This window comes from Xenopus tropicalis, chromosome 7 (assembly GCF_000004195.4).
Source record: "Xenopus tropicalis strain Nigerian chromosome 7, UCB_Xtro_10.0, whole genome shotgun sequence".
NCBI classification, from domain to species: Eukaryota; Metazoa; Chordata; class Amphibia; order Anura; family Pipidae; genus Xenopus; species Xenopus tropicalis.
Window position 1 is genome coordinate 94,670,269 of NC_030683.2, and position 23,975 is coordinate 94,694,243.

Below are 23,975 nucleotides of genomic sequence, written 5' to 3' on the forward strand. Positions count from 1 at the left end.
TTCATATTCCAGGCTCTGCCTGGTTGCTAGGGTAAACAAGGCACTAGCAACTTGATGGCTGGTAAATTTTTCAGTGGAGAGCTGCTGAACAAAAATCGAAATAACTGAAAAACAACAGATATTAAAAAAATGGAAACCATTTGCAAATTGTCTCAGAGTATCATTGTCTATATAACGTACTAAAAGTTACTTTAAAGGTGAACCACCCCTTTAAGAAGGGTGCTTTACAGAACCATATTGTTTTTATGTAAATATAATATTTATAAAAATTACTACATTATAGGGATCATTTACATTTACCTGACCAGAAGTGCAAGAGCACAAAGAGGTTCAAGAGTAAGGGGAGAAGCAGCTGCAGACGGAGCCTATAAGCAGAAAGGCAGTGTGCATGGTGCAGAAAATGTTGGATTTTGCTATTTATTGCACTTACAGCTATTGTGAGTGCTGGTTACTAACTAACACATTTTATTCTTTTCACTAAAGAGTTTGGCATTAGTTGTTTTTCCTATTGTACATTATGAGGATAGCTAACAACAGATCAGAGTATTGATTCAGCGTCATCTAAATGTACCTTTATTACCCTTTTTCATTTGAATTTCACTTAAATTGCTACACAAGTTTGGGAACTTCTAATCTGTAAGAGCCATGAGACCTCTGAATAGTCAAAGCCAACAAAAATGACATTCAAAGCATATACATTATGATACCAGGGAGGCTTGTATGCCTGAGCGGCTTCTATTACAAAAGTCTTAGAAGCCAAGTGCATAAAGAGGAAATGAAGCTGTGCGTGACCTCCAGAATTTCTCCAATTAACACGTGCTTAATAAGCTCTTGTGAAACAAGGTTAAAAAAAAGTTCAGTGCACCTCACCCTTGAAATTCCAAAAGAATCAGTCATGTATGTGTACTCCAATTGTGTTATTAATAATAAATGAAGACAAACTTTCTTTTTTTAATGTCAGTTTTGCTAATAATTAGTATAGAGTTTTTGCTAATAACATGTAGTATATATTCTTGTCCCACATTATGCCAAGGTGCCACATTACACAATGTTGTCTCTATAATATATTGTACTGTCAATATAAATGATGATGATAAAAAAGCAAAAGCATTGCTTATGTATCATATATAATAAATACAGGTATGACATTTGTTATCCCGACTCCATTTTATTCAAATAATTAAAATTTTTAAAAAATATTTTTTTTTCTCTGTAATAATAAAACAGTGCCTTGCATTTGATCCCAACTAATATAGAATTAATCTTTATTGGAGGCAGAACAATCCTATTGGTTTTTTTAATGTTTAAATGATTTTTTAGCAGAATGCCAAGGGTATTCTGGATAAGGGATCTTCCCGTAATTTGATTCTCCATATCTTAAGTCTGTTAAAAATCATTTAAATATTTAATAAACCCAATAGGCTTGTTCTGTCTCCAGTAAGGATTAATTATATCTTAGAATGATCTGCTTATAATGCAGTCTATGGGAGACGGCCTTTCGATAATTCGGAGCTTTCTGGATAACGGGTTTCCAGATAAGGGATCCCATACCTGTACATATAATACATCAGGTGAATGTATTACCCTGTGCTCACTGTTACACACATTTGGATCTAGCTTTGTTTGGGCTCACAAATTACTCCTATAGGTTTCATAGTTAACCTCTCCAGGCCACAATGTGTTAAATCCAAATTCCATGTTCGCTGTCCTTTCCTCTGTGGGTGTTACTATGAAATTCCATGAATCTGTGGACCAGCCCCCTTGCATTCTGCAGGCTGCTTAAACATCAAGACATTAGTGTGTGTATGTTTTTTTATTACTGCTTTGTCCCCTGAGTGCCCTAGAGATTCATTGATGTGTGAATATGAAGTTCTCAGCACCAAATTGTGTCTTGCAGATACCATCCGGGAAGAACCCTTTAATCTGTTGATACTGCACCTGACCATCTTGGTAGCATCCCTCATCCCTTATCCAAGTGCACTGGAATCTACTGAACAGAACTTAGTTGACCCACATCTGTCCTACACATTATCTGAATCTAAGTGGATAACTTTTCACTTCTTGGAAACACAAGGTCAAGGTTAACCAAAAAAAAAAACGATGGCAAATTCAGGATTCCAGCTACTTGGATATTTCCTTGCATTAGGAGGCTGGATTGGCATTATATCAACAACAGCTTTACCCCAGTGGAAGCAGTCATCGTATGCAGGGGATGCCATTATCACAGCGGTGGGACTGTATGAGGGGCTCTGGATGTCATGTGCCTCTCAAAGCACTGGGCAGGTACAGTGCAAAGTCTACGACTCCCTGCTTTCCCTGGAGGGTATGTACGGAAGTGGGCAATGCCTGCACACAGCATCAATGGCCTCTACTGCTATTATTGCACTAGCATATTAGGATGCATTTATTTATACACACATATATATATTTGCCATATATTTTATTTTTAAAAAAGAAAGAAAAGGTTTTGTTTTTTTAATCTCAGAATATTTTAGTATTGTTTAGTTGGTAAGTAACACAAATTCTAACAAGCGTACAATAATTAGCTTATTTTAGATTACAAACACACATTATTTTAACTTAATGACATTCCCATATTTCGGAGCATTCTGGATAAAGGGTTTCCAGATAGTTGTAGTTTCCGTTACTCTTACCCTTGGATCAATAGAATGGCTTTTCAGACAGTTGATTCTGTAAAACTTTTCTTGATGTTTCAGCTACAAGCATTCTCTGCCTCCATAAGAACCAAATATGGGTATGGGACCTGTTATCTAGAATGCTCAGGGCATGCCGTTTTCCCACAATTTGTTTTTGCCTCCAATAAGCTAAGTGTTAAATTATTTGATTAAAACATGGTCTATGGGAGATGCTATTCCCATTATTCAGAGCTTTCTGCATAACAGGTTTCCAGATAACAGATCCCATACCCATACTGCTATTATTTGTGCCTGATGACATTTAAAGAGTGACTGAATTTTTTAAAGGGCTCAGAGTATATGTCATATTATAAATAACCAGGGTGCTTAGTTATGGCATCATCAACTATATTAATTATGGCATGACATTACCTGTGTGTTATATTGCTGACAATTACATAGATATGTGTGTATCTGTGTGTGTTGTGTGTATCTATGTGTGAGTGTGTATCTATGTGTGTGTGTGTATCTATGTGTGAGTGTGTATCTATGTGTGTGTGTGTATCTCTGTGTGTATCTATGTATGTGTGTGTGTGTATCTATGTGTGAGTGTGTATCTCTGTGTGTATCTCTGTGTGTATCTCTGTGTGTATCTATGTGTGTGTGTGTATCTATGTGTGAGTGTGTATCTATGTGTGTGTGTGTAAGTATGTATTTGTTTTTGCTCTTGCAACTGAGTTACCTAGTCTATAATATGTCATCTGCACAAACCATCTTTTAACCAATATTAGTTATATTAGTTATTAAACAAGGACAAATATGGAAAGTATATTAAACCTTCATGGGTCTCCATGGATTTCAGTAGGTCCCATCATTGTGTTTTGAGTTGACTTTTTTACTTACTTTCCTTACACATAAAGAGGAAAAGTAAAGCTTGGTCATTAATGGGTGATGAGCATTTCTTTCATTGCTTTCTGTCCCTGGTGGGATTAGGGCTCTACTGCATGAGCAATTTGTAATCTTTACTATTCCAACATAAGCAGCTCAAGTGCAAGGTAAATCTATGGCAATGAAACAAGAGAAGGGAGGAAGGGAACAAAGAATCTGTTCTGGACAGAGATGAACCTTAATCTTCTGGCAGGGAATGTCACAGTAGCATTTTGTCACTACATGTCTGTGTTAATATTAGATGTACTATGCTGTACATGTATTTACCTTATGAATTTATATGTGAAGAAAACAAGATTACAGTAATATAAAAACAAATATTCCCTTACAGGGTGCATAGATTGAACTGAGAAGGCCAAGATCCCATGAATCATGGGAAATACTAAAGGCTTCTATATCACCATGGTACAACACAGTCCTTTTATCATTCACCATAGAGAAAGAATTTCATTCTTACTTATTGAAAAATAAGCACAAATACTTTTCATTTTTCAGGTACTTTAATTAAAGGGTCGTGTAAAAAAATGATTGGACATGAATGTGTTGTGGAAAGTTGCAGGCTGTGTGATACACTGAGCCACATTTGGTTACCATGATCCAAGTGCTGCTCCTCTCTGTCAGTCCCTGCACTGGCTAACTGCCACACACTAAGTTCACTTCAACATTCTTGTACTTACTTAAAACTACACAACAAGTTTGCACCATTATATGTCACCTCATTAATTGCAAAGTACCCCTAGACATAACATTTTTCTCTTTTATTCACATCATTACCCCTTTGCACTCCGGCACCCAGGACTTTTTGCATTTTGTATCCACCCTTTAGAATTCCCTACCCTGTCCCATTAGACATTTCCAGTGCTTCCATGCCCTTAAATACTCACCTAAAATCCACATCTTCATCCAGGCTTTAATGTAAACCATTAACAACTTGCTTAGCATTTACAACCCCCTTACTCTTCTCCAGAAAACACCTATTTCTACTGCATGTAGTTAGACATACAGAACCACTACTACCACAAAGTAATTACCCCCACCATACTGACTCACACTAATTCCCTTTTAGCTCTTTCAAGCAGGGTACTCCCCCACCACACCATGTTTTATGCAAATGCAACAATGTGTACATGTGTTCACTAAGATGTTATTGTTTGTACCCTGTGCTGCAGGAGACATTGGCAATATATAATAATATGAATAATGACCAAAGCCATGAAGAAAGGTAGGACCTTGTGTGTGGCATCAGACTAGACAAGGTGGCAAGAGACTCTAAAATGTCCCTGATAATCACCAATAGAAATCTCCAATGAGTAGGGTACGCAAAAGCAAACAAAAGTTTTCAGTTTGTCTACTATCCAAAATCCATCCTGAAAAAAATTGTGATAAATGATTGTAACCATTTGATAACACATAACAGAAGAGCATAGATGGCCATGTAAGTAAGTAACTAGTAAGAATTATAGGTACATTGATATACATATATATAAGTAATACCACATATTGTGCTTGATACCTGCCCACCCAAAACCAATGTCTTGTCTCACAAACTCTGCCCCATACACATTCTGCCCTCCTGTGATATAAGTGCATGTCTCTTGTGGTTCCATATGACAGCCCAGGACATGTGAGTGGTTTACAAAGTTACGTTTGTCCTTGTTGGGTAAATATTTATTTCCTGTTTGTAATGCAGTTGGCATTAGGCTCTAATGCGGTCATTGGCTAGAGGTTGCTTTTGCCACAGCCCCAAGACTGCTTTTATGCAGACACAAAGCAACAATGTTATAACCACAAGAGCTTTCACATTCAGCACTTTTAATGGATTTGCAAGTGGTTTAATACACATTCATTCTTGGACTTTTTGCTATACAGGTATAGGATCTGTTATATGGAAATCTGTTTTTCTGAAAGCTCTAAATAACAGGAAGGTCATTTCTACAGACTCCATTTTAATCAAATATTCCAAAATTTTAAAACATATTTCCTTTTTCTTTGTAGTAATAAAACATTACCTTGTACTTGATCCCAACTAAGATATAAACTCTTACTGGAGACAAAACCCTATTGGGTTTATTTAATGTATAAATGATTTTTTAACAGACTAAAGGTATGGAGATCCAAATTATGGAAAATCCCAGGTCACGAGCACTCTGGATAACAGGTCCCATACTTGTACTGATTCTTGTCTGGAAATGTGATTATCAGGTGTTCTTGGTAACACTGATGCCTTCAATCTTTAATGAGCGGATAGCCATGATACCCCACTAGATGAGTGGACTCACTTTATTTTAAAAGGATTGCTGCAAATTTAAAACCATTTTTACCACACATTTGTGCGTATTTGTGTTGCCCCAATTTCTAGTGGAATTATACTAAATAAATAATAACCCTATATTTTTTGCAGCTCAACTTATGAAAACTGATTTGTTAGACTAAACATCCAGTTCATGTAGAGTTATTTGTGCTGCTTCGTTGCTTCCTCCTCAGTTAGGTCTTAAAAAGTTCTCTCAGATCTCGACTGGCATCCACCTAAAAATTAAAATTCCAGTAAGAAAGTTCAAGCAGCTCTACAAGGGAGGAATTAGAAAAACAAAGAGATTATTTCAGATCTCGGCGTTCCCAGCTCTCAAACAAAGGAATGTAGTTTTCTGTAATGAAGAAAAATTCACAAATAAATTCTAGTATAATTCTCTAGTCCGTATCAGTAAGTGACTTGTGATTAACAAAGGCATCTTGTTAAAAGCAGTGCATGCTCAGAATATGATCTTGACTTGCTTATAAAAAGATATAGTGGCATCTTCTGGGCGATATTACAGCTGCTAAATATCTTGTAGGCTGCAAGGAAAACTGGCTGGTTTTCTAAGTACTAAATTACATTGATGACTACATTATATTGGTGCCAAGATGTGAAATATTAACTACTAATTAGTTAGTGTTTCCCAGCAAAGAGTAGCTGTGAATTACTTGGCCAATCAAGCATGATATTAATGCTGTTTGGCTCCCAATGCTTTTTCTTTAATTCCCTAACTTAAGTTTATCTACCCTTTATTATATTATTATATTCCCTTAATATATGAGGGCACATTATCTTTAGATCAAAAATGAGCCCTATGGTGTGTGTGTGCAGAACTTTCCTTTCTCAATTTTTACCACTTATACGTATGCCTGGCAGTTGTCATACTGCTTGCCATACCATAAATTAAACCACTGTTCCCCAACCAGTGGCTTGTGAGTAACATGTTGCTCCCCTGCCCCTTGGATGTTGCTCCCAGGGGCCTCAAAGCAGGTGGTTATTTTTGAATTTCTGGCTTGGAGACAAGTTTTGGTTGCATAAAACTTATTGCCACCCCAGGAACCTTTTTCATGCTTGTGTTGCTCCCCAACACTTTTTCCATTTAAATGTGGCTCGCGGGTATAAAAGGTTGGGGATCCCTGAATTAAACCATGAAGACATATCCTACTGTGTGTGCTGAACATTCATTTCCTACATCTATTGCACTTGCAGATATAACATGGGTACATTCTTCTAAGCCTAAGGCATTCTCCATTTATTGACTTAAGCAATCAGAATCTTTTATGAAAACATAAGAAATGGTTTTTTTTAATCTATGAGGAATGCTCCAGCCATACCATAAATGCATTAAAGGGGTTAACTTTTAGTTTTAGTAGAATGGCCAATTCTAAGTGACTTTTCTTATTTATTTATTTTTTTATAGTTTTTTAATTATTTTTCTTCTTCTAATTCTCCTATTCATATACCAGTATCTCATTCAAACCACCCCCTGGTTGCTATGGTAGTTTGGACCCTAGCAACCAGATAACTGCTGAAACTGCAAAATGGAAAAAATTGCAAATAAAAATGAAGACCAATTGCAAATTGTCCCAGAATATCACTCTCTACATCATGCAAAAAATTAACCAAAAGGTAAACAATCACTTTAATACAAAGAAAAAAGGCATATCCTGTGGAATTAATAAATTGTGCCTTTTAAAAAAAGAAATACATTTAAATCATAATTTATGGATTGTGAATATACTATTTGTAGAAAAAAAGTGTATGCTTGGTGGTGTATTGTATTATGAAATGCATTATCAAATAATAGTGAGGGCACACCTGTATGTATCAGGCAGAAAATCACTCCTATTCTCTGCCTTCTTCTATGTAGTCGGTAATCTAGGTACATTAGGTACTAGAGGCCAGTTAGAGGTGAGGAAAGGACTTATTTTATTAAGAGGTCTATGAAGTCATGGTTAGGCGCCAAATAAGTAGTACTGTATAACACTGAGGAGGTTGTAAGGGGCACGTGAGTAAATATGCCGGATGCCTTAGGTAAAGTACTGTTTTGTAGTACAGTCAAGACCCAGTTCATATGTAACCCTGCTAATAGAATGTTTAACATGTGAATGAGTGATCAGATATACTATGGTATCTTTTAAAAGATATTATTGATTATACAGGCATGCAGTTATTCTTGTCTTTTTCAAAGCACTATAGAACTCGCCCTTTATCACTTCTATTGGAGATGTTGGGGGTCCAGAAAGACTCAAAGCTACGAGTGTTTTTTTGTATTGCAAAATTCACACTGCAGTCAACTGACAAATAACATACAGCAATAATAAATCAAATAAGAATCATACAATATACACCGATGGAGGGATTGTAAACAAGGGAGTTTAAGGGCAATTATTCCAGTTCAGGCCAAAGAGGTTATTTAGATTGGGTAAAGTGTAACATAAGGTGCTGTTTTAGGAAATAAGATTATATTATTAGAGAAGAAGAATGACAGTAGACTGCCATTGGTAAATGCAGACAGGAAGAATGCTTATATATATATATATCAGAATTTGTACAGGGATTGGGATCTGGGGGAGATTTATAAGCAGCCTGCCCGATGGTACAACTGACTTTGCTATGACATAATTGTTTCATTACATTGTGGCCTTTAAATATGTGTTGTAGTGGATAACTACATAGAAATAGATGTTGGGCAGCACATAGCTATAGGTTTGGACAAAGCAAGAAAAATATTTATTAGTAATATTAATCTGAGCTTGTTAAACCAAAATGCTGCAGCAGGGTCGGACTGGGGGGTGCAGGGCCCACCGGGGCTCCCGCCCCAGGGGCCCTGCAGGTGCCCCAGCCGCGTCCCCTAACCCCCCTCCAGGGGCCCCCCTAACCCCCCCGCAGGGTCCCCACCTGACGTCCTCCCCGGGCGTGTCTAAATTGAACGCGTCAGGGGAGGAACAGTCAGTAGAGGGAGCACCGGCAAAGGTCGGACTGGGCCGCTGGGGCCCACTAGGGCCGGGGCCCACCGGGATTTTTCCCGGTGTCCCGGTGGCCCAGTCCGACCCTGTGCAGCAGTCCTAGATAATTTCTTCACCAGGAATTTTCTGTAGCCTTTTCTCACAGGATATGGGAAGTTTAATTGAGGGACAGTCGAAGAATTATTTTGAAATTGGGATCTGTAGTCCAGTAACAGCTGTAGTACTGCATACTGCATGCCAATGGTTTGGATTATTCATAAAGCTCTTAGAATCAACAAGAGCACACAATACATTTGTTTTGCAGATCTAATTTTACACAGCAGGTTCTGTTGAACTTACTGTTGGCAGTACTTTTGTTTCTGTACATATATGTCACCCAAGATCTCCTACTATTTCTTCAGTCTACTTTGGGGATCTGGCAATGTAAATCGTTTTTGAACCATTTTCTCAAAGCTGCTTGCAAATTAAAATCAAAACTCTTATAAACATTGACATCTTATTAGTTTTTTTTAAACTTTATCTTATCCTAAAATCTTAAGGTCCAATCTGGCACCATTACCAATTGATACATTGTTTTTAGACCATGCTGCTTTAGATTAGGGATGGCCAATCGCTACCTCCTCAGCTGCTGCTGCTGCACTGCAACTCTTATTATCTTGTTATTATTTTATATAACCCCTGGGATATCACAGAATTTTGATATAAAGGAAAATCATATTTGTACATGGATAGAGAACTGGCTGAAGGATAGATTACAAAGAGTGGTGGTAAATGGAACATTTTCTAATTGGACCAGTGTTGTTAGTGGAGTACCGCAGGGGTCAGTCCTTGGTCCTTTGCTTTTTAACTTGTTTGTTAATGACCTGGAGGTGGGCATAGAGAGTACTGTTTCTGTTTTTGCTGACAATGCTAAATGTGCAGGATGCTGCCATATTGCAGAGCAATTTGTTGACTAGGCAGCAAACTGGCAAATGACATACAAGGTTATGCATAAATGCAAGTTATACACTAAATGGTAGTGTGTTGGGGAGGGATCCATAATTAAGAAAGATCTGGGGATTTTTGTACATAACAAGTTGTCTAATGCCAGGCAGTGTCATTCCAGGGCTACTAAAGCAAATAAAGTGCTACCCATAAAAATGGGCTTTAAAACATAATGAAAACATTATTTTGCCTCTTCCTAGGTCTCTTTTAAGGCCTCACCTTAAGTACGCCGTGCAGTTTTGGGCTCCAGTAATTAAGAAGGATATTAATGAGCTGGAGAGAGTGCAGAGACTGCAACTAAACTGGTAAAGGGGATGGAAGATTTAAGCTATGAGGTTAGACTGTCACGGTTGGGGTTGTTTTCTCTGGAAAAAAGGTGCTTGCGAGGGGACATGATTACTCTGTACAAGTACATTAGAGGGGATTATAGGCAGATAGGGGGTGTTCTTTTTGCCATAAAAATTAGGCAGTGAGGTTGTGGAATGCCCTTACCAAGTGAAACAAGTGAACAAGCATAATATCCAAGGCTATCTTTAGATCTGAAGTTGCACTATTTTCAGCTTTGAGCCCATACGTGCCACATACTTGCATGCATATTGGCCATAAAACTGTTTAGTAGACCCCTGACATGTTTTATTTTATTATATAATAAATTATGTGAATTAAATGCAGCAAATTGCAATAACTTTAGGCAATTTTTAGAAATGTCATTAAAAGTGAACATGCAAAAGAATGTGCCAAGAAACATATGCACACATTTCATTTTGGGGGCCCTATAGATCACATACTTTGGTAAATCTATGCATATTGGGCATAAAACTGTTCAGTAGATGGAAATAGCAAAATGGCTTTACTTTAAAGTGTTGGTAGACAAGGCTTATTATAACAGTAGGTGGGGCTTATCATTTATGATGGGGCTTATTTTTTTCAGGCTATTATACACACAGTGCACATAGCCTCTCTTTACTTTTTTCACCCCCAATTCAAGCACTGGGGATTTAAAGTTCTATATGTGAGTGTATAGATAGGTAAGTATATATGTTTATATTTCTGCACTGGATTCGTTTGGAGGGGTTGAACTTGATGGACTTTGGTCTTTTTTCAACCCAAATCAACTATTTAACTATGTAACATCTTTAGAGGCACAGTTTACCAATTTGTACTTTAGACTGTAGACTCTGTCTTGTTGCCCTTACTGTGTGCAGTGTTATAGTGGTTACTGGTTATAAAATATTATTATTATTATGTATCTCACAGTCTAGAATATGTTGCTGTTTTTAATGCAAATATTTTGCTACCATCCACAGAATATCTTAATGTTTCTTTAGATGTAATATTATAAAATGTACTGTAAGTTCTTGGCAAATCTGCCGAGCAGTACAAAGCTGTGATGAACAAAGAGCTTATTCTAGGAACAAATATGAAACAAACAAGTCATCAACAAAAGTCCCTTATATTGTCTGGGCCGTTGATTAATGAAGAGAGACTTGTTTTCAGACTGTATTTATACATTGGGTTTTTTTTTTTCCATTTTACAGTAAAGGAATACCCCATTAATTTAATTAATTTACTTAATTTCAGATTTTATAAAGCTAGGTAAATTCCCCACCTTAAGACTAATGAGAGTGTGCAGTGATAGGAGGATCTCATTCACGCTAGTTATTACAAGCACAGGGCACCATCCAGCATCATTAGCATTTTTCTGCCGATAAAGAATACTTATTGTTTACATTAGCATAAAGGGAAAGTAAACCCTGATACAATAGTTATTTAACAGTCAACAGCAATGAGGATCCCAAATAGAGCTCAGAGATCTGCAGCAATTCTGCCAGGCAGGTATGCAGTGTGTAAATGAGCAAAAAATAGGTGCATTGAGTCTGTTTTTTGCACTTTGCAAATGCCTAGTAGATCGTAAATGACCCCTGTGGTAGTATTACTTTTGAGTGCCACATTTTGCCTGGGCACCACATGCCCTGCCCAATACCTTTTCTATCCGCTATTTCACTTTGACACTCACTGCTTCTAGAAAAAACATCTGTTTCCATTAGTTTAAAAAATCGCCACAATGATGTTGGACAGGGCATTGCTGCAAGAGTCTATTGCCATGCTTGTTCAATTATTTTTATTGAGTGTTCCAATAAAACATAGAAGAGTTTTACATAGAATCTTTAAGCAGAGTGATATAAATGAACATAAAGAGTAAGATTGCTGCTTCCAGAGTGGGCAGAGATAAAGGGAAAGAAAATGGTTGTGGTATTATTGGCAGCGCACATAAGGGAATGTAGCAATTTTAATTTTAATTTATAAAATTAATTACCCTCAAGGCAAATCGTGCCATCGCATATGCCATCCCACCGGTAATTGACATTCTAGCCGGTGGGATGGCATTTCGGGGAGATTAGTCACCCACAACAAGGGAGATTTGTCGTGCAGCAACTACTCTCCCCATGTGTCACAGCCCTTGAGTGAATTTCGGACATTTTCACCCTAATTGCATCTTGCCAACAAAGAAGATTTAATTGTGATAAAACATCTTTTCAAGAGGGAGTAGTATCTCTTTACCAAAACAGAAAAAAATATTTTCTAGTTACAGTGGAAAATGAAGAATTAAAAGTTTAAAAAATGAAATATTAAAGTATGTCAATATTATTATTGATATTAATTAATTGATTAATAATAACTATTTATATTAACATTATTAAAACTAGATTTAAGATGTCTTTCCAATACTACTACAGGAGACCCTCAATTAAGTAGACAGACTGGGGAAATTTTGAAACTTTTTCAAATTTTCAATTTAAGACAAATAAAACTTTCTATCATTAATCAGACCTTTTGAACTTTACGACAGCTCCAAATAAAGGGAAATAGATTTACAATTAAGTCATTACATTTTGGGTAAGAGGATAGTTTGCCAGAGCCAATTCTATTGCTGAGTGCACTGAGTGAACCAATTTAAAGTGTTAGACTTTCCAGATCTCGCAAAAGAGACATTTATTAAAGTTATGAATTGAGCTTACTAATTGAGCAGGGGGAATATCATGCTGAAAATAATTAGACCATTTAAGAGCTGAATCCTTGAGAGGGTGGGTTTGGTTTAAGATGAATACCACAACTTTTGGGATATAAGGTTAATATTTAAAGACTCAGGACTTTCCCCAAAACGAACAATAGCTTCAGCTAACCAATGATTGTGAAGAGTGAAAAGATTTTTATCTGAGACCCCTAGAGAATCACTTTTAACAAGAATGTATAAAAAAGGGTCTTTAGATTTTAGACCTAGCTGGCTCTTTAAATCAGCCCATTTAGTAAGGTGTCAGTTGCACGATCAACCAATAAGTCAGGGACCACTTTTCTTTGAAAAAGGGAAAAGAGGTTTATTGCCATGCACTTGTCCATGACATAAAGAGCTTACGTGGCCAGGTGTTATATTGTACTACAAAGTGGAAGAACATTCATGCCCTTTCTAAGTGTTCTTTATTTTGCATGTATGTAGGTGCAGTTTGTCCAGTTACCCAAACCAGGTTTAGTACAAGAATACACACACATTCATATTGGAATATCTGAATAGGATGTAGAATTACATAAGTATTACAGGAGAATGCAAACAGTATCCCATAAATCTACTTATCCTGTCTCTCTTTTTGCAGTTCACATCCAGACCACACGGGCACTCATGGTGGTCGCCATGCTCCTTGGATTTGTTGGTATTATAATCAGTGTGGTTGGAATGAAATGTACTAAAGTTGGTGATAACAACCCCATTACCAAGAGCAGAATTGCTGTCTCTGGCGGAGTACTGTTCCTGCTAGCAGGTAATTCATGCTTGGACTTCATTACAAAAAAAGTCAATATTTTATTGAAAGAATTCAAAATCTAGAATAAAATGATTTCAATACACATTATGCTAAGCTCATCTGGCCACACTCATGCACATACACAAACATGCTCATCAATCATACAGTATATATAAATTTAAACTGTGTTGTTTATTCCTTTCAGGTCTTTGTACCTTAATAGCAGTTTCATGGTATGCAACGCAAGTCACTCACGATTTTTTCAATCCCAACACTCCAGTAAATGCAAGGTAAGCAGAACCAGGGGATTTGAAAAGCTTGGATGCAATAAAACAAATATATAACTCATGTTATACAAGCTTCTTTATTTGAAGCAGTCTGGTTAGATGCCAGTCTAATGACCCTGCATGAAATAACATATAACTCCTGTATGCTCTAGGGCACCTGAACTTATGGGATTTTGTATTAAATACGATACAGTACAATGTGCATAGTGTGTTTGTATAACCACTGGTATGAGTGATAAAACAGAGATTTTAGAATGAGTTACATAACCCCTTTTTCACAATTCTCAGACGTAGCCCTCTTGTGGCAGTAGGTTTTCCAGTCCTGAAGCTGCCCACAAACATTTAAAGGAAATAATTTGATAAATGCTGTAGTATGGAACTCAGGAATAACATGGGTTTACTGATTTTTCTCTCAATCTGATAATCAGCTGACAGATAAAAGAGTGGACAACTCTATGTGGCACCCAAAAATGAGTCCCAGGGTTGATAAGGTCTGATGGGATCCCAAAAATCTCACTTACCAAAATAAAATCAGGGGCTACTAATCAGCCACTTATCTTGTAAGAGTTTTAATAACCTCACAGGGAGCACTCGGAGTTATATGGATACATACCTAAATACATTAGTCTCAGCAACTCTTGTGAAAAACAGTTTAAAATGAAATATTCTCTAGACCTGTGCTTATTACATGTACTGGGCCAATTACACCTTATACAGCATGTTGGGGGACAGGATTCAGTTAAAATGATGATGTCATATAGTAAAGTCTATGGAGCTTCTGAGCAGACTGAAGTCCATAAAAAATCCTTTGGAGGGCCACATATGGCCCATGGGCCTCCAGTTGGACAACTCTGCTCTAGACTATAGTATCTGCTAAAACTAATGTGCTTCCAATTTGTATATGAGATACATTTATAAGAGATAAAAACACCACTCCTCGAGCTGAACAGTAATAAAGCAAAGGACACTTTAAAAAACAAAATTGTGCTATAATTTATTGCACTGATCCAGGCACCATCCTGAACCACAAAAAAGAGGTTATATATTGTACACAACATTAGTATATTAGTATTAGTGCTACAATATTAGTACTTAGACTTAAACATCAGGCTTATATATAATTATTGCTGCTGTAAGTTTAACAACTGGTGCCACGGAACGTAGAATAGAGTGTCCACATCAAAAGAGAATAGTGTCAGCTGTGTCAATTTTATATATGCCTTTGGTGCTTGTATCCATGCCATAATTGTGTTTACAATGCAACACTGGTTATAGATCCATTATTCTTTTCTATAGTGCTCTACAGACCATAGTAAGTTGATGGTTGGCTACCTCATTGGTAGCCTGGGATTCAGCTCTCTAGTTCACATGACAGTGAGTGCATAAACAGATACATAAGCTGCTTGTCTGTCCTGAAAACCCAATCAAGTAACATTTTATATGTAGTATATTCTTGTTTTTCCTTAATAACATGATTCACCACTAGTGATCATCCATTCCAAACACAGGATATACGCCTCAGTACAGCTAGAATTAAAAAATTCCAGTAACTTTGAACAATGGTCTCCAGTACAGAATGATATTAGAATAGTTAGTGTTTACTTTCATGGAAAGCTGTAATTGGTTGATGGAACCAAGGGTTCCCTCTAACTGCTCATTTTCCCTTCATAATATCTAGTTCTCTAACTTTCAAACAAAGTCTTTACAAAAGGAACTAAGAAATAGCATCCTGAAATAAATATAGAAGTATTCAGGAATACAGAATGCTGAGAGCTGGTTTAGGGAAAGAGGGTGCTTCAGCCAGGTTTTAAGTCAACCCAAAATTATTATCAGCCTCCCCATGTCTAAATAATTTACAAATCCATAGGTTGTACTTAATGTTTGTGATACGCCACAGCAAATAAAGATTCCTCATTTGGGCCCAGCTAGTTTGCAGGGGCTGGCTACAGAGGACTACTCAAATCATAATATCCAAATAAGCACTCTCTTATAGAAAGGGGTTCCCCAAAAAACATCTGCTAAGAACTCAATAAAATTAGTCACTAAATGGTACATTGCTAATGTTGGAAGCTGCTTATCTGGCTTTATAGTTCCTCCATTAGACTCATACAGCAGCAGAGGTTCCAAGTTATACAACTTGAATAATCAATTTTATCATAACATTTTGGAACTTGTAGACCATCTAATTCTATTACAGACACCCACACTATTACAGAGAACCCAGCTTGTTCTTTCTCACTACTAAAGGTTTTTCATTGCTCGTCATTTTAACTTAAGATGAAAACTCAGAAGATGAATGCGCCATTAGAAACAATGCCTCTTTTAAATGGAATAGACATAGACACCATTTAAATGCAGCCAGTAAATCCACTTTGTTTCTCTAAATATTTCTGTTTTTATAATGGCTTTTTCTATTGTAGTACTAAATGTATAAACAATTGTTTTATTTCAGATATGAATTTGGCTCTGCACTGTTTGTTGGGTGGGCCTCTGCCAGCCTGACAATGTTGGGGGGATCATTCCTCTGTTGTTCCTGCCCCACCGAGGACAGAAGAGGACAGCAGTACTACAGACAGTCACAGCCTTCAGCTACAACCAGAGAGTACGTCTAGCTCGCAGTCCATCCCTAAACATTCTAAACATTATCATCTGCATGTGTTTGGAATAAGGCAATGTGATATTACTTTGGGGGTTTATATTCTGTTACTCAATAAAGTTCAGCTCATTAACCTTCTATTAACTTAGATCTAAGGTCAAAATATTAACCAGAGATTATCATAAATTGCCTAAATGCCATGTAGCATAACTTGTTCTAATGATGTTTCAATGTGTATTAATGTTGTTATGTTTCTAATCTGTCTCATGTATGGTCCTTTCTAACTCAGGGGTTTGAATTTTGAGCCTACACCAGGCGCTATCCCACCCTGACATGACAAGGTTGAGAATGTTGTTCTCCTATGTCATAAATTTGTGGCTCCCAAAGACACACAGGATAGAAATGCTAGAATGGAGCCTATGATATTTTGAATATCTTCTTTCAGAAACAGTATTTAATCCATTTCTCCTACAAACTATAGCAAACAACAGAAAGCTGATTAGTAAAATGATTGTCTTTTGCAAGCAAAAAACAAAATCCACCAATAAAAGACCAAAGGTATAGCAGTTAATGGACATGTAATAGGAAATCCTTTTAAATGTGACTTCCTACATATTCAGTTAAAACTGAGACAATTTTGAGTCCATCATGGCCTGATCCATAGATTTGGCTCTTGCTTGCCTACAAGAAACAGGGAAAGTGAACTGCTACTACACTTTTATAATGCAAATTTAGAGATAATGTTCATTTACAACAGTTTTGCCCTATGTCATAAAACTTTATGACTATGATGAACTTTTGAATAAGAAAAAACAGTTATGTCATGAGTGTTTTTAAGATTTGTCATAGCTCTCTGCTCTCTCTGTGCGTGTCAGAAACCATTATTTATGGCATAATGTAATCTCCACGTGGAATGGCCATACCTATTGTCCCCCTACTTAAAGAACACCAGCCTGATCCACCACAACTCTTCCCTGATCATCCCTAAATGTATTACATATCGTAGAGACTGTGGGGTTTTTTATGGTGCAGGAGGCTGAAGTGTTTCTCTCAGAACAGGAGCAGGAGGGCATACCCATGCAAACAGTGCAGCTAGAGCTGGAACTGGTGCCATAATTGGTATAAACCACAAACTACACTGGCAAAATAAGAACCAAAGGTGAAAATCTAAATGCAAGTATAAATGATTAGGTCAAGCAGAAATACATTAAAGGAGAACTAATGCTTAACTAAAGGAGTAGGCTAGAAATATTGCACAATATGATTTGGGTTTCTGTACCAGCCCAAGGCAACCCCAGCTCTTTAGCAGGGATGATCTGTGCCCCCAAAGATGCCCCAGTAGCCCCCCATCTTCTCTACTGATTCACTGCACATGCTCTGTGCTGCTGTCACTTACTGAGTTTAGGGACCCACTCACAATATACTGTATTTATAGAATATAAATGTCACAATATAAGGATGATTAGTAAATAATACAGATCAGTACTGCATGGCAGCTCTAAAACCAGTGCAGTTAGTATCAGAAATTAATAATCAGCCCTGTAGCTCTACTAATATTAATTGCCAACCTCATTTTCAGCTTGATAATTTGTTTCTCAGCAGCTGCCCAGAGCTCACTGAGCATGTGCATGTCACAGACACATGTAACAGATGGTGACCCCCTGTGACAACTTTGAAGTACTGGAACATTACTGCTATAGAGATGCTGAACCTTTAGGCTGGATCATTAAGTTCAGTAAATAAAACATGGAATTTCTAGCTAAATTCTTTTTAGGGTTTAGTTCTCCTTTAAAGTAAAATCCTACTGTTAGCAATATACATTACATTACATTACATGTTTATACATTTATTTATAAAGGTATTTCTATTAAAAAAAACAAAACAAAACCTTCACACTGTACGTGTCCATTTGTTGGTTCATACACATCTTTACATTCATCAACTTTTTTTTGCCCATTTGACAAGAAGGTTATTTTAGTGATATTTAAATTCACTGACCCTAAAGGAACTGTAACACTTCTCTTAACTACATGTAGAGCCCTTTATGCCCTTTACCCAGTTTTTCAGCCCATTTACCAGCTATTGGAATCTTGAGAGTATATCTAAATGGGAATTATCCTAATCTTGTCTTATAGCAACATACACTTGGTGCATATAATATAATGTGTAAACCCCCAAAACTCTGCATACAACTAGGGGAATGTAATAAACTAACTATCCTTGCACAAATACACTGATTCTGTTACCAAAGCCTACTGGGCTCTACTATGCCATTCCAGTTACAATACAGATTTCACTGCTTTGATGACCCATGTATCTTAAAATATTGTATTTACTTACCATAAATACATATCTTTATAAATATGTGAGCCTAATTCAATAAATAAACCATGAAGGATCCACTGAGTAATGCAGAGAATGAGAGTAAACATAATTTTCTGTTTGGGGAGTGCCATCCACTCTGCTCAAAAGACCCCGTATGTTTGACTGCCCTTTTAAAGCATAACTAAACCCTAAAAATAAATATGGCTTAAAATGCCATATTTTATATACTGAAGTTATTGCACCAGCCTAAAGTTTCAGCAAAGTGTTGGTCACATGCTCAGTGTGCTCTTAACTGCTGCTACAAAGCTAAGCTTAGGGGTCACAGCAAATTATCAAGCAGAAAATGAGGTTTGTTTGTCTTAAAAGCTGATGCTACAGGACTGGGTAATAATTTCTGATACAACTGCACTGGTTACAGAGCCACCATGCACTAATGATCTGTATTATTGACTAATCATCCTTATATTGTGACATTTATATTCTATATATAAAGTATATATATTATATATTGCTCAGTAAGTGACAGCAGCACAGAGCAAGTGCAGGGAATAAGCAGAAAAGAAGATGGGGGGCTACTGGGGCATCTTTGGGGGCACAGATCTTCCCTGCTAAAGGGCTGTGGTTGCTTTGGGCTGGTAGAGAAGCTCCAAACATAAAGTTCAACATTTCTAGTGTACTTCTTTAGTTAGGCTTTAGAGTTCTTTAGTTCACTTTAAGTACCAAAACTCATCTCTAAACCAGAGTTTTACTAATTGCAGGAAATTGAAATGTCAGTTTTTCCCACTATAGTTCATGGGTGTTGTCCGATAAAGCAGCATTTGTTGCAATACAGATAAATCTATAAACTGGATAAATCTCCTTTAGAAGGTTTCTACTAAAGAAGCTAACTATGGAAAGAATATACAAATGAAATAACATATTAACAAATTTTAATATATGGAATACACTAAAATCTGAAAATATGGATGAACCAGTAAACAGCTACACATATGTTTGGATTAACGGACAACAACCTCAAAACCTTAACTCATTAATAAAAGCAACATGGATCTAAAGGATAAAAAAAAATTTTTAGAACAAGAGAAAACTGTTAAAACATCACAAAAGAAATAAATGAGCTGTGAGGTAGAGCAATTCTTCATTACAAGGTTTCTCCTGTGATGTTTTCACATTCTCAGAGGAAATGATCAGCTCATGATATGCGTTAGTACAGTTGAATGCTCATAAATAATGAACCAGTCTAGTACAGAGTGAGCCCCTGTAATTCAATTAAAGGAACAGTATTTCCAAAAAATCACACTACCCAGCACAAAAAAACCCATTGTATTATATTTAGAGATCTGATAATAGGAACAGAAATGTGAAAAAAATGTTGCTCCAATTAAAAGTAAAAATGCAATTCATAGTAAAAAAAAATTCATTTTCGCTAATTCAATTAAATAAAGTAGGAAACAATTACCAACACTGTGGAACACTGCAGCTCCCAAATAGCTGAAGCATGAATATGTACTAGCCCCCTCATATCATTTAGGCCCATTCTATCGCCTGTGTTGTTTGTTTGGAAGATATCTTTTGCACTAGTGGAAAATACTTAGAATGGGGGTAGCTGCAAATGGCAAAGACTTCAGCACGAACATGATTTATTTGTGAAAATAAAGGCAAGTCCAATATAAAAAATACTCCAAAGCATTTGTAAATAAAATGTCTGAGCTGCTAGACATATATACAAAGGCACAGACAAATATTAGGTAGAAAGAAGTGTAATATGAATCAGTGGATATCTAGGGAGGGGAGGCAGGCCTTCCCTTTAAGATTTGTGACTGAAGTTCAGGCCCAGACAGGCATTAAAGACTGGCCCTGGCATTTAAGTACACAGAGACCCAAACAGCACCAGGAACAGCCCACTAAATAGTGACTGGCTAATGTATCTTATAGCAGCCCCTAGTCCACCATTTGTAGTGTCTGTTAGCCCCAAAATTCATATAGAATTGTCAGTTCCTTTTACTATCCCTTGTGGGTCTGCTAGTTTACATTTAAATTGTAAATATTCTAATTGACTGTAAGCACCAATAAGATATAGGGCCAGTTTAAATTTTCGGGGGTTGGCTTATTTACTAATTCAATTTCAAACTTTCCCATAGACTTCAATGTAGTTGTCATGCTATAGACCAGGGGTCCCCAAACTTTCTTAATTGTGAGCCACAGTCAAATGTAAAGAGATTTCACACAAGCATCATAAAATTACACGGAGGTGCCAAATAAGGGCTGTGATTGGCTATTAGGGAGCCTCTATGCACCCTATCAGCTTATAGGAGGCTTTAATTAGTAATAAATCTTGATTTTATTAAACCAAAAATTTTCCACCAAGTCAGGAATTCAAAAATAACACTGGGAGCAACATCCAAGGGGTTGGTGAGCAACACTGGTTGGGGATCACTGCTATACACCATGGAATAACATGATAGACAATATATTGTACCCAGTTTCTCTGGATTCGCCAAAACCCATACTGACAAACTCTGTCCTCAACAAATAAGTGTCCCATAAATATAATCTTTAAGCCATTCAACCTTTTGCACAATATTGGAAAATAATGCAACAATGAATGTCTTTGTGTGCCTCCCCCTGCCTTCATGTTATATTATACAGGAAAAAGCAAGAGCCAGTAATTACCCCTTTCTGACAGGAGACTGTGTACAAAAATAGATAATCAGTCTATCCCAAAGGGGCGGGCAGTATGGGAACATTCAGTCCTAATTAGCACCTTATTATGTTTATCCTCAACGACAGCAAACTGTTCCACGGATATATTTTAATAGAATCCTTTAATGCATATTTATTTTAACTGAGAGAGAATTAATCATATCAATCAGTCTCCTCGTTCTTATAATGAGCTTTTATAAAAGTGTGGAAAGCAATGTAGAAATATCAGCTATTTTTATTCCACTGTTTGTTTGTTGATCAGCCAAGCGCATGCATAGTATATAGTATAGCTAATAGCTGTGAGTAAAACTACTTGAGTAGTCTGCATAATGTAACTGCCCGGTTTCAACACTTGCACAGCTTTATTCCTGTTTATTTTAATGCATCTTGTTAATTTTAATTATTCCCTATTAAAAAGTAACTAAAACCCAAGTTGAAAATTTGTTTGAAACTTTAACGCAAGAAGCTCATGTATAAGATCAGATGTACCTTATCCCTATAGGAGAAAGGGCTGCCATCTGTTACCCAATGAAAAGGTCTTTAGCACTGCATGTATTGATGCCTATGTCCTTGCATTTTATTTGAACTTGTGGTTCTATACACTGTATAGGTATCTGTGAGGATAGAACCCGCTATGTGCTGGCACCTATGGTGGAGGTACATGGCCAAGACTGCAGCAAGTTGAATCAGGGGTGGGTGGGTTATTGGCACAAAGCTGCTGTGCCACCAGGCCCATGAAACAGCGCTATAACACCTAAAGGGTTATTTATCAACATACATATTTATTTCTGCAGTTCAAAGTTTTTTGCATTAATAATCATGGTTTTGAACTATGCTTTAAAACACATGAAATTTTGATATTAAATGAAAAAAAATGGTATCTGAAGGCTTGTGTTGAAGTCAATGAGAGCTGTCCTGTGCAAAATTTTAACTATTTAGTCAATTCGCATTTTTATGAAATGGAGGAATTCGTTTTTTAATAAATAAGATAACATTTGCTTTTTTTAAAAAAAATTGGGGTTATTCAAAATATAAAAATTGCACAATTACAAGTTTTGATATATAGGCCTCACATAGGCCTTAACAAAGCTCCCACAACATGTTTAACCAAATGGTTATCCTTTAATATATAATACTATAAACCCCTGAATTTTTCTAATTGCTTTTTAAGATCTTTTATATGCTATATTATGTTGCATGACAAAACACTGCAAGCATATTAAACACAACATTTTCTTGCCTGACATGTTATATAATAAATATTTCATATAAAATCCTCCTAAAGGTTTCTGAATAATTCTGGTTTTGTAATGTGCTCATTGTTTTATTTAGAATCACAAAAATGCCTGCCAAGAAAAAAGAAGAAACAAGCTAATTGTGGCAACTATCAGGATTAGACTAAACTTTCTTTGTCAAGAGACTTGGCTGCAGGAAGGACAACAAAGGAGGATTCAGCGGAACATTACAGATGAACTTTTGTAAATGTAACAGCAGCTTGTGATTAATAACAATGGTTTACGAAACAGCAGCACATTTTTGGTGTTCGGTCTCTCTAATTGGCAGCAGGAAGACGGACAGATATTTTCTCTACTGAGGCTTATTTTCAGTATGGAATTCCCCATACATTTCACCTTATCTGTTACTTTAGCTTTGCATCTGTGAATTTGAGAATTATAGATTTCTTAACCTACTAAATCTGCAAAGCTGCAAAATGCTTTGCCCTTAACTTTTTGGGTATCTGAGGAATTACTACAATTAGGTTTGGTTGACAACAGGGTTGGCCTGGCCTGCAGAAACACCAGTGGATTTAGGTTGGGCCTGGATTCAGTGAATTCCCATTAGTCCACCCTTAGGGGCACATTTACTAATCCACGAACGTCCAAAAAGCATCCGAATGCGTTTTATTCGTAATGATCGGTATTTTGCGATTTTTTCGTAAATTGTCACAACTTTTTCGTAGCTGTTATGACTTTTTCGTAAATTGTCGCGACTTTTTTGTAGCGTTAGGACTTTTTTGTAGCCATCGCGCCAAGTACGAAAGTTTCAGATTCATTCAAGCTTCAGCATCGTGACTTTCCTTGGGCCAGGTTGGAGCTGCAGAGTGCCATTGAGCCCTATGGGAGACTTTCCTTGGGCCGGGTTGGAGCTGCAGAGTGCCATTGAGCCCTATGGGAGACTTTCCTTCGGCCGGGTTGGAGCTGCAGAGTGCCATTGAGCCCTATGGGAGACTTTCCTTGGGCCGGGTTGGAGCTGCAGAGTGCCATTGAGCCCTATGGGAGACTTTCCTTGGGCCAGGTTGGAGCTGCAGAGTGCCATTGAGTCCTATGGGAGGCTTCCAAAATCATGCAAAGTCTGAAAGGTTACGAGCGCTCAATACGAAAAAGTCGCGACACTATACGAGCAAATCGTAACGGCTACGAAAAAGTCGCGACAATTT

General features: G+C 37.0%; 1 protein-coding gene across 1 annotated transcript; it reads left to right on the top strand.

Moving 5' to 3' along the window:
* Nucleotides 1-1,801: 1,801 nt before the first annotated feature.
* Nucleotides 1,802-23,456, top strand: cldn19 (claudin 19). The gene is made up of 5 exons (XM_002937034.5): nucleotides 1,802-2,323; nucleotides 13,481-13,645; nucleotides 13,833-13,917; nucleotides 16,367-16,516; nucleotides 22,871-23,456. Exons 1-5 carry the CDS (start codon nucleotides 2,101-2,103, stop codon nucleotides 22,911-22,913), a joined length of 666 nt encoding a protein of 221 aa, XP_002937080.1. The 5' UTR covers nucleotides 1,802-2,100; the 3' UTR covers nucleotides 22,914-23,456.
* Nucleotides 23,457-23,975: the final 519 nt, after the last annotated feature.